The sequence below is a fragment of the Triticum dicoccoides genome, chromosome 2A (genome assembly GCF_002162155.2).
Source record: "Triticum dicoccoides isolate Atlit2015 ecotype Zavitan chromosome 2A, WEW_v2.0, whole genome shotgun sequence".
Lineage (NCBI taxonomy): Eukaryota > Viridiplantae > Streptophyta > Magnoliopsida > Poales > Poaceae > Triticum > Triticum dicoccoides.
The window spans coordinates 31,479,583-31,491,397 of NC_041382.1; the positions used below are offsets into that span (position 1 = coordinate 31,479,583).

An 11,815-nucleotide genomic window follows, 5' to 3' on the forward strand; every position below is an offset into this window, starting at 1 on the left:
GCAAAAGAGCACCTACTAATCCAGTACAAAATTTTGCATTAGAATAAACATGGGATCGACCAGCTCTACAGAGGAATGGAACTAGCTTCCCTGTTTGTTTTCCTTCTTGCTACCTCGCATCAAAAACATCAAGCAATGAATCAAATCCTAATAAAGTGAATCCCACTTGCAGTTTGTTCAATTCAGTCGAAGTATCGAACTAACTACGAGATGCAGAAGTGTTTCAAAGTACTGAATTTAAAGGCCATATGTCAACATAGGAAAGTAGAGATTCTACCGAAACAAGGTTCCCCCCTCCCCCTCCTCCCCCCGCGTCGCCTCCCCGAGCGGGGCGACCGGGGGATCTCGTCGCCCCCTCCCAGCCCCCCCTCCCCCTCCTCCCCTTCTGCCGCCGTCGGCCTGGGCCACCGGGCCTTGCCCGCGTGGTGTCGGCGGCGGCGGCCCCGGCCTTTCCCCCCCGCTTGGCGCCTCGGCTCGGGCGGACGGCGGCCGATGGGGGTGCTCCTCGGCGACATTGGATCCGGCGGCGGCGCAGTGCTGGGTGGTGTGCGGGCGGTGGCGCGGCCGCTTGGCGGCGGGGCGACGCGGTGGCTAGCGGCGGGCCTTCCCGGCCCAGATCCAGGCCCTTTTGGGCTCGATCTGGGTCTGGGCGGGCCTGGCCTGGTCTGCTTGCGGCGTCTCCGGCGGGTCGGGGGCGTGACTCGTGCGGGGGGTGGTGGCGACGGCGGCTCGCGTTCTGCAGCGCGGCGACGGGGGCTTCGCGAGCCCGTTTCGGGCTCGGCTGGGCCAGGGGTGGCCCGGTTTGCCCCTGTGCTGCGTCCGGCCGGATCCCGCCGGGGGCGGTGGAGGATGTCCCCTCCCGCGAGGCTGCTGATGTTGCCGCTTCTGGTTCCCGGTTGCGTCGTCTTGTTTTCGTCGGTCCCGTTTCGTTTGCCATGGTGAGACGGCGATGGAGACTGCTCGACCGTGGTGGCGCAAGTTGGTGGGCGGTGTGTTTGATGGCGCGGGATGGATCGTCTGGGGTCGTGGTTGGTTGGTGGGCGGGAGAAATCCTTGTCGGCCGGGCCGGCACCGACGCGGTGACGCTCGTGGGCGCCGCCGTGCCTTCCTGAAGGGCGTCGGGCATACCCCTTCCACCTCACCCCTCGCGTACCGGGGGAAACCCTAGGACATGTCCGGGCAACAACGTCGTCATCGTCGCAATCCTTTTTGAGGGTGTTGTTTGGTATGCGGCGGTCCGGAATGCTAGGAGCGTGGTGGTATTTTCCGGTGGGCGCGGCGGTTGCGGGTCCTCATCGTTTTCGTTGATCCGCCGGTGTTGGCATTATTTTCTCTTCAGTTCCTTTTTTTGTTTCTTTTGGGCTTGCTTGTGCTGTGGCCCCAGCATTTGTATCGTGTGGTCGTTGTTTTATAATATAAAGCGGGGCAACCCTTTTTCGGCAAGTACTGAATTTACTTACTACTGAGTTGCTGCAAACACCATACATAGCAATCAAGCACACCAACCACAAGACTGTGAGACAAGTGGATACGAGGCGGGATAGCAACTAAACATGCATGCAGGAAGTCACGTGCACGAAACAAAAGTCTTGGTCACAAACAGTCATGGTACACAGGATCGGAGTACCTGCTCCGATTACATAGCATCTAAATCTGCTACAAGTTATAACAAAGATGTTTAGAATTGCCACCAATTAAGGAAATGCAGCTCCCTGTTCTTCCTGGTCGCCGGCCATCCAAAAGCTTGATGATATCCCCCTTCATATGGCATTTCTGTTCCAAAGAAAACAGAGGAAATATCAGGATGAAGGTAATTTAGTATCAGAATACTTTTCTGCCACTTTATGCATCAAAATTTATGTGAACTAAGATAATTGGCGAGTACAACTATACTAAAACTGCGTGCTCGGAAATCGAATAATGAATCTGCTACGACCATACAGTTTACTTTTTTACTTCCGAAAATGCTACAACAGTACAGGTTAAAAATGGCATCATATCCCGGATGAACATGATTCCAATTTATAATCTACATTCCAGTGATATATAATGAAGACGCCACACAAACACAAATTGCCCACTATTAGCTTGGAGTAGAAACTTGCCAATTGTCATACAAAAGGAAATCTTTGACCGTTACATATCTGAATCACAAAGCATGCATAAACTCAAGCATACCCACATAAAAGTTATGATCCACTAGTGTTCCAGAAAACATGAACGACTCGTGAAGCAACATTCGGGAAGGAAAAACAAGTATTGACATCTCCTAGATAGCTTGGGTTTTACAGCTCAAAGGTAGGCAGTAGAAAACAATGCAATGATTATGTTTATGAAATAGGAAGCTAAATTCCAGGCTTGATGGGATGATACTGTTTCAAGACAAGAAAAATATTGTTGTCAACATGTTAACAAGGCTACACATCTTCCTGCTCTTACTTCATATACAGGATGTTTTAAACCATTGTGGGCTCAAATTTTTTATTTTGCGCTGATAGTTCAGAAAACAATGCTACAACAGAATGTGAGGTCCATGCTAAGAACACAAAAATAAATCATTTTTAAGTACCATCACAAACTGATATTATCAGACTTTATAAGGGGGGTGGCAGTTTCAAGAATCATTATGTTTGGTTCCATAACAAAGCTTTGGAAAAAAACACAACCAAGGGTCCAATATTATGACCACATATAAACACTACCCCAGTAAGTGATTGCATATCATTGCACACAAGCATTATCTAGTCAATTAACTAGTGCCGTTAAAATAGCCTACAGAATGAACCATACATACCCATAATCATTGAACAGCAGTACCTAACAATGCAATGGACGATGCACACAACAAAAGTCTCTAAACTCGACAAGGGTGCAAAAGGATAAACGTCACAGGATCATACCTGAGTGTAGGAAATGTGGGAGGCCAAATCATCATGAAAGGATGGATATCAGATCTTTTTCTTCCAGGCCATACACTTTACGCAGTTTCTTGTACTTGATATCCAGGTGGAGTACACATCGACCCATCTCCAAGAAAACAAACTCGTCATAATCCCCCACATGGTTTATCCGGAGAGGAGCAGTAGCCTCATTCTCATCCTCGCAACCTGTCATCCTCAAACTAGCAACCATCCCACGCAAACAAATACTGTGCACCAGCAACCAGTTGCCCCCCTTGTGGAGCCAAATGCAAAGTTGAAGCTTCCTGGCATGGCTGAGATACACACCAGAAGCATTATTGGCCCATGCCAACATGGTGTCTCTATCACCATACTCCACCCCTTGTGGGAGGGTAATCGTGGAGATGCTTGAGCCCATCAAATCCAAGACAACAATGTCGCTCTGGGCACTCGCTATATAGATTTTATCGTCGACGAGCACAGCTTTTGGATCAAATCGCGGACAAAGGAATCGGTCGGTGGCCAAGTCAAGATGTCTGTGCCATACAGTGTCACCATTTCGCAGCACATCTATGTGCACCATAGATTTGGTCCTCTCCATTGTAGACTCCACCAACACATAAATGTAGGACAAGCCATCGCCTTCCTGTTTGGAGAGGAGGAGATCATTCATACCACAGAAATAGCCGTCCTGAATTTGCAACTCTGGGAATGGCGGGAGGACCACCAAACTTCTCTCGGGGTGCAACGGGCTGTGCACTCCAACTGTAAAATCTCTGCCGTCGTACAAGCTGATGAGGACATTGCCGTTCCGGCAGCCCATCATGTCGGACATTTCACTCCGGTGGGGGTCCAAGCTGAATCTCGCACTGCGGATGACAGTGACAAGCTCTGGAGGTTGAGGCAGCATCGGAAAGAAGTGTGCAGCCACGCTTGGGTCATCGGTGTCCTCGAGGTAGAAGCCTAGGAGGTGGGACGGGTTGCGCTCATGGAAACGTCTGAGGAACTTGCGATCGGAGGCGTGGTGGTACCAACGCTTGCAGACGAGGGAGGCATGGACGAGGGTGGTCGGGAAGCCGACACAAAGGATGATCTCTCTCAGGAGGTTGTCATCGTCGAGCACCTTGGAGACAACATCCATGTCCGCCGTCGATGTCGTCGGGGAATGGTGTTGTGACTCGCGATACACATCCGCGCATGGTTTCTTCTCGGGATCATCCCTGGAAAATTGGCAAGAACGAACAAGTGAAAAAGCAGAGTCAATGCAAGGGACTAATTTCTTCAGTGGCCTGCAAAAAGCATCCATCCGCCCCTCTCCAGAGGGACTTATTGTACAGAAATAGACGGCAGGAACTGAAACAGGGGGAAGACAAAGAGTAATTTCAATCAAGATCAATTTGTTCAATTATGTTCTTCATCTTTGTTGCAAAACAGTTAAGTTGAGACACATGTTGGTGTGTTCAGAGCACTCATCCATCCAGCAGCCGCAGGACGAAATGAACTGGGGGACAGGGGTAGATGGAGAGATTGGAGGGCCTCGCCGTGGGGGATCACCTCCAGAGCATCCATTGTCTCTTCTTTCCCACCTCAGCTGTGCTCCGCACTCAACAAGTCGTAGATGTTTAGATTGGGGACAAAACTGTACTGTAGCAAGCTAGGGTTCGATTCCGCGAGCAGAGAAGAGAAAAGAAACCGGGAGAGTACAGGAAGGAGAAGAACTCACATCGATTGAATCGGGAGGGGAGGAAAAGTCGTCAGTTGCCGCCGGCGGAGATCGTCGGGGAGATCGCTGGGTGAAGTCGCCGGAGGCCAGGGTGCCGGGGAGTGAGAAACCAATGCGTCGCCTTCTTTCTCCTGGCACTGAAGGCCCATCCCAGTCCAGCCCAAATAAACATGTGACTAGGGATGAAAGGCCCACCATGACGACCTAGTTCTCAAAAAAAAATGCAGGTAGGGCCTGACCATGAAGGAAAGCACCATCCCCAGTCACATGACAACGAGTACAAAACTTAAATGAACTTGTGATCGACTCGGGGGAAAATTATTCTCATGAGCCAAGTATATTAAAGCAGCACACCATGCATGATCCTATTTTTACATAGCATCCTAATCCACTACAAAACTCCCATGGACAAAAAGATAACAGTTTTGAAATTCATCATCTCCAAAACGAAACAAAAAAAACACAAATAACTCCACTTGTGGTTTCCTTAATTACTCTTGGGGCCTTGAATTCCACTCGTAGTTTCAGTTTGTAGTTTGTATTCCTACACTAAGGAAATCTTGCCGTCCAAGGTCAAATGAGATAATCATCATCATCATGTCCGATGCGTGCCGGGGAAGGAGGTGGTGGCGACGAGGGAGAGAAGGTTTCAGTTGCAACAAGGAGAGTATGAAGAGTTAGAGAAGTGGGTTAGTTCAATTGTAGCAGTACATACATCTTTCGGGGTCGTAGCTTTCAGCTTGCCATTTGGCGGGACCCCACACTATCGGCTCCACCAGTGGCAGAGCTATTTCAATCTCAGGGGAGAGGGGGCGCAAGGCATAGCTATACCTTGCTCTAGGCGAGTTCGATCGTAGCCTCTCCTAATGCCAACGCCATACTGGGCCGGCCCATGCGCGCAAGGAGTCCACTGCCTCATTTTTTTTATTTTTCTTCATATTTTCTTATTTCTAATTTATGTTTTTACTTTTCATTATACTTCCAAATATTCTAAACATATATCTAACAAAAATATACTTCAAATGCATTTTTCAAAAATGTTAATCATGCATTTGAAAAATGTGAAATGTGTATAGAGAAAAAAAATCAATGTACACAAAAATATACAATGAACATAGTATTTGTGTAGTTAGGCACATAAATTAAACAACGATAAGGAGAATATACAAGACATACTCCGAGTTCCAGGCGGGGAGGCTTATATTTTCGCCTGATCTCAAGAGTTGTGTAGGCAATATTGCGTGGAAGTATCGCTTCATGATCACATCTGACGGTTAAATGTATTCTAGTTGTCGATGCTTAAGTGAAAACATATTTTTTGGATATGGATGCTTTAGACACATTAATAGATAGAAATACATTATTTCCCCATAAGCCTGTTAGGTTCCACTAGTAGATCTGTCACATTCTGAAACAAAGTGCACAAAGCTACAAGAGCAACGTGTGCATGAGATGACCTCCAGCACAAGATCTAATATGGAGTGTATCACAAGCTCTACTTGCACTGGAGTTTTCGCCATCGATCTTTGACAACTACCTGAGATTGAGAGACCAACGAGAAAGCAACATGTATCATTGGGAAGTTCATGATTAAGTAGTGTGTTCAACCAAAGTGGTGATTCTTCCATTCTCCATGCCTCCCATGTCTAGACACTCTAGATGGTTCTTGATTGCAGATAAACTAGGAGAAAGCAATGTGATCTTCACCTGTAGGTCAAGTTTGTCCAAATGGATGCGAAGCACTAACACAAGTGTAGTAGTTCTCCCGAAGAGCTCTTCAATGAGGCTCCTCACTCTCTTGCTTCACACAATTCATGTATGCAGAGCTAATATGAACATGTAAGGAGAATCTACTAGTTAGGAGGAGGTCATGATAAGAAGTGGATCGAGTTAAGTGCTCTAGCAATGAATTTCAGATGGGGAGTGCATATGTGCTTAATTCCCGCACATGCAGCTAATAGGCCTTCATTCATGCCAATATATTCTGAATTGTCATCCTCAGCCAATTAAACGCGTTTAACGTGTGCATGAAGGGCGGCTCCTCGCACTGTCCACGTCGGCACGAGATCGAGAGATATTTGCGGTTGCCCAATCGCGTCGCGTTTAACGTGTGCATGAAGGGCGGCTCCTCGCACTGTCCACGTCGGCACGAGATCGAGAGATATTTGCGGTTGCCCAATCGCGTCGCGTTTAACGTGTGCATGAAGGGCGGCTCCTCGCACTGTCCACGTCGACACGAGATCGAGAGATATTTGCGGTTGCCCTCTGTCTCGTCTTAACTACCCCAGATAATACCTCCCCGAGGTAAATTCTTTCCTTATCTTCACCACTCTCTCTCTCTCGTTTCCCCTGCTGCTCCTCCAACCCCGCCCCTTCCCTGCTGCTTCGCCGCCGCCCGTCCTCGTCAGCTGCCATGCCGCCCTGCTCTACCACTTCTCCACCGCGACTGTTGCGATTTCGTGCGCGGAGTGATTGGGCGAGCGCGACCTTCCCTACGAAGGCGACTCCGCGTCGAGTCCCATGCCCATCTCCCTTCTCCACGCCACCCCTACCATCACCTCGACGCGGGGCATGCCAGCTCCTCCTCTCCCCTTCCCTTAATCCAGATCCGTGGAGGTGGCCGGCAGGAACGCCATCGACCTTAGGGTTGAGCAGTGGCGATCATCCCAGATCAGAGTCATCCGGCATCGCTCGAGGGAGACGGTGTCTGTACAACATTGTGGCATCCTCGTCGGTCGATCTACGTGCAGCTGCGGCTCCCTGTCCCGGCAAGGTCTCCGAGGACGGCTGGCTGTGGCTAGCGAAGGCGGTGGCGCCAACGTCGAGGGTGAAGTCAGGTTTGCGGGAACTCATCGATCCGGTCAGTGGAGCGCATCTTCCCTCCGTCGTGGCTGCTGCTGTATTGGGGTGCTTGCCATGCTTGGGTGGTGATGCTCTGTCTTCCACCCTGACTTGTAAGTTGTGTTCCATCCATCCCCATCCCTCTCGTGTTTATGTTGTCTGGCTGAATGATTACAGCGATTTCATGATTATGGGAGATTCCTTGCTCTTTTGGGCTTGTGGAAGTGGCTACTTGTGGAGGTTGATTGATTTGGTTGGTTCGTTGCCAGGAGAGTGACGGTTTGGAGATATGTTCTTGTTTTTGGTACATGTTCAGATACTGACATAAAAATATAATGTGATAAATTCAGATACTCCCTCCGTAAACTAATATAAGAACGTTTAGATTACTATTTTAGTGATCTAAATGCTCTTATATTAGTTTACAGAGGGAGTACATCTTTTTAAATAGGCAATATGATCTTGTTTGATTTCTCTACAAGATCTCAGATAGCCAACTAGCATCGTTCTTAAATCAAAGGAAAGATTGTGATCCTCGCAGTTATGATATGTCCTCATAGTGAATTTTAAACATGAAAACTGTAACCTGAAGCTTTGAGCTTTATCACCTGACCTTTTCTGTTTATAATGAACACCAAGCTTGTCAGTCGATCTACGCGCAGCTGCGGCTCCATGTACCGACAAGGTCTCTGTGGATGACAAGCTCATTGAGTATGTCACCCTCCTCCTCGTCCGCTTCCTCGACGTCCTCTAGGACCTACACGCCCGCGAGTTCATACGTCTGGTCTACTTCCGAGATCCGCATATCATTTGTTCAATGATATTCCCATACAGATTGTTTGGTTGTGTTTCTACTATACAGGTGCATCAGCGCTACAAGCCGGCATGGCTGCTTTCTTTTCTTCTGTACTTTCCTTTCTTTTGTCTTTGCCTGATTGACATTGTGTTACTCATGTTCTGCCCAATTAGTTTTGCAGTTGCTTAATCTTGGTGTGGATTAAGGTATCACAATTTTGTTAGGCTAGGGTATTCAAGGTACGTGCATTAGGCCCTCGTTTCTTTTACTTAAGTTTTTTTAGATGTCTCTCATTTAGTTTGATGGTGTGCATGGATTGTTTGATGTCACTTGGGTTCAGGGTTGCTATATTGGGAAAAAAAGGATGACGCATGACACAATTTAGGTGTACATTTGTTTCATAGATTAGATAGAGTTGTATATTGGTGATGCGTTATGACTGGTTTGTTTCATAGAATAGGGCGCACCTCTTCGTCAGCCATCCTTTGGTGCTTCTCACGTTGTCTTTTTTGTTCTTATCGATGCTGCACAGAAGCTGCTGACCTTTCTCTGTTTTCTCTCTTGGTTGGATTTACAGATCAGGACACACATCATGGTGAGCTCCTTGGTCATCAGCTGATCCATCACCGAGGTATGTATTCACCACTGACTTCTGATCATATGCATTCTCCTTATAATCTGGAGATTACAGTTCTTTAGAAAAACTGTATTATCGAGTCGCGAGGCGCCGCTTGCTGTTAGACTAGCTGGAGATGTGGTCCTCAACTAATGCAATGCCAGTATGCGATGATGACTTTGTCATATGGATGTTGTTCCAAGTTGAATTTCAAAGATACTTGAGATGAATTTCACCAGTTCCTGGGATAATTTGATATTTTGACGTGCTTTGGTAACTCTCTATATGTGTTTAAGTCGTAAGTCTGGTGGTTTTGTAGTTACTATGCTCCCTCGAGGGCAGTGCTTGTGTTACACATTTTTGGGATGTCACCTTTGTATTTCCGTGGGGAAAGATAGAAGGAAAAGAGATTAATGGATTATGACTGTAGTTATTAGTTTGCGTGGGTTGGATGTTTCGCGTATTTGGTGTTTTTGGTCCTGGATTGTGAAATATTTATTTTGTTGAATGTTTTCCCTTATACTGGATTATGTTATCACATGAAACAAATGCTCATTCCCCGCATTTTTCTTGTATTATATGTGTCCTTCCTTTTAGGCTTCAGGCGTTGCAAGCCAGACATGAGTATCTTGTTCATTTGCACTGCTAATTTTATGATTTGCTACTACAGATGGAAAATTTATTCTCTAGGGGATTGACGAACCATTAATCTAATAGAACTGATACATGTATATGTAAGTAGAATTGTGAAACTTGGAGCAAAGCTTGGCTGCTTGCAGCACTCTGTTTACCTTCTGTTGACTCTCCATTTCATTCTGCTACAGTTAAATTCTGCCATCCAATAAATGTGTCTTTGTTTCAGAAAATAAGCAGTGCATCATACCATATTGTAGCACATTTACCTATAGCTCATTGTCTATGCCATTCTTATTATGTTGTAAAGGGAAATAATCAATTATTAGATGATCTAGAGTATGTATTCTGGACACAATCTACCCGTGTAGATCTTTTTATGTTGAGTTATAAATCAATTGCCTGATTTTATTGTTCTTTTCACCCTTGATGTATAAAGGATATTTAATTTGTAAGATTTCTAAGATATGCCATTAGTAACGAGATTGTTTGCTTTGCATGCATATTGCTCAGTTGCACACTGAGGGAAAGAAATTAGTTTTGTTTCTAGAAATTCTTCCATTTTGTAACAGGTTTTAAATTTTAAAGCAAAGTGTCAAGCAAAATATATTACTAATGTGTCGATTGCTTGCTTAGTAATAAGTGTTTTTCAATAGAATGGTCCTTGTGACCAGAACTGAAATTATTTAGTTGTTACATTCTCATATAGGCTCTGTTTGAAATAGTATAAGAATGATATGCACTGTGTTTGGCAGGATGTGTTGCCAGGAATATAAGTCGCCATCATGAGACCTGGCTTCTCCCCCAGCCTTCTCTTCTTGTTGACAAGGCTCGACACTGCGCCTCCTTGCGACCCCTGTGGCAAGGCACGGCGCTGCTACTCCCCTAGGACTCATCTAGATGGTTTTTTCCCTAAATTTTTCACATCCTTCAGAAAAACTTTTCTTACTGAATTTTTTACCGTTTGTTGGTAACTGATGTTTTAAAGTTGAAGCAGCCAATGTTTTACAGATCAATATGTACCCTCTGTACTGAATAAATGGATGTCTCAATAGATGGATTGGGTCAAAGTATGCATATATACCACACTTGAGGTCAGTTGTGTTTTCTCAGGTTTGAATGATGACTGTTTTCAGAAACTTCTTCAGAATCTAGGTCATAGGCTGCGACTGAAGATGCAACAACATACCTCATTCTGCTATGATGTTAGCTTCCTGCTTTAGTTACCAGGCAAAATTTCTTGCGCTTTGTGCCTTCGTGTTTCTCGTTCACAGCTGAATGATGATTGGGGAATTCCTTTTAATTGTGGTTAACAATAAGGATGCAATCGCCTATAATTAGCTTGCTTTTCTATTGCTGAGTAACTTTCTTATGCCATCGTTTTCTGAGTATTTTTATGTTGCAGGTATCTTGTCCTGAGCCAATGGAGACAAGCAACACCATGCTGCTGCTATATCTTAATTGTCTTTCTTTTCTTTCACAATAGTGATGTACTTTTTATACGTTAGGCAGTGGTAACCTTCCTTCTTTTGATGATGTTATACTACTTAGTTTTTGGCATACCCAATGTACCAGCTTACTTCTGTTTCACTTATTTTGCACTTAGACGAGCTTGTTACTTTGAATCTCATGCAATACCATTACATAGTACTCCCTCCGTTCCTAAATATAAGTCTTTAAAGAGATTTCACTATGGACCACATGCGAAGCAAAATGAGTGAATCTACACTCTAAAATGCATCTACATACATCCGTATGTGGTCTATAGTGGAATCTCTACAAAGACTTATATTTAGGAACAGAGGGAGTATAAATAAGAAAGTGAAAGGGACGCCTCCCACCTGGCACCGCCCAACTTCCTCTCAAGCGGCGCCACCGGGTGGCGCCCCATCAAAACCGGCACATGCAACATTCAACCGCCACATCTGTTCTCTTTGGGTGTGTTGTACATGCATGCCAACATGGATGGAAATGGTCCGCCACAGTCATTCATCGGTGAGATACCATTGCTTACATTGTGCATCTCGGATCGGAACGCAATCTCGGATAGCAAATGGTAATCAGTTTTTTTTAATCAAAAAGCATGCATGCATGTCATTCTACTAAAAAAATTTCAACGAGTATGTTTTTGTAACAACAGGTACCTTTTTTTTTTCTTTTTTCAAGAGGAGTTTTTTTCCCTATGTCAGAGAGGGGTACGTTTCTTTCTGAGACACTGTTGTTCTCAGCGGTGGCAGACAGATGTGCTGGGCTTTATGGGCCGGAATTGCATATGCCTTCTTGATCTGGGCCATGCGAGAGGCGAG

At 45.8% G+C, this 11,815-nt stretch overlaps 2 protein-coding genes and 1 long non-coding RNA gene across 3 annotated transcripts; 2 read left to right on the forward strand and 1 right to left on the reverse strand.

The window, feature by feature from the left end:
• Positions 1 to 1,537: 1,537 nt before the first annotated feature.
• On the reverse strand, positions 1,538 to 4,730 carry LOC119358763. The gene is made up of 3 exons (XM_037625187.1): positions 4,624 to 4,730; positions 2,901 to 4,120; positions 1,538 to 1,773 (listed from the first exon to the last, which is right to left on the reverse strand). Coding segments are annotated over exons 1-2 (1,191 nt in total). The 5' UTR covers positions 4,626 to 4,730; the 3' UTR covers positions 1,538 to 1,773; positions 2,901 to 2,931.
• Positions 4,731 to 6,995: 2,265 nt separating this feature from the next.
• LOC119358764 lies at positions 6,996 to 8,458 on the forward strand. The gene is made up of 2 exons (XM_037625188.1): positions 6,996 to 7,577; positions 8,104 to 8,458. Exons 1-2 carry the CDS (start codon positions 7,037 to 7,039, stop codon positions 8,283 to 8,285), a joined length of 723 nt encoding a protein of 240 aa, XP_037481085.1. The 5' UTR covers positions 6,996 to 7,036; the 3' UTR covers positions 8,286 to 8,458.
• Positions 8,459 to 8,471: 13 nt separating this feature from the next.
• LOC119358765 lies at positions 8,472 to 11,114 on the forward strand. The gene is made up of 3 exons (XR_005172296.1): positions 8,472 to 8,891; positions 10,265 to 10,603; positions 10,915 to 11,114. It is a non-coding gene; the product is annotated as an uncharacterized LOC119358765 (long non-coding RNA).
• The last annotated feature ends 701 nt before the right edge of the window (positions 11,115 to 11,815 follow it).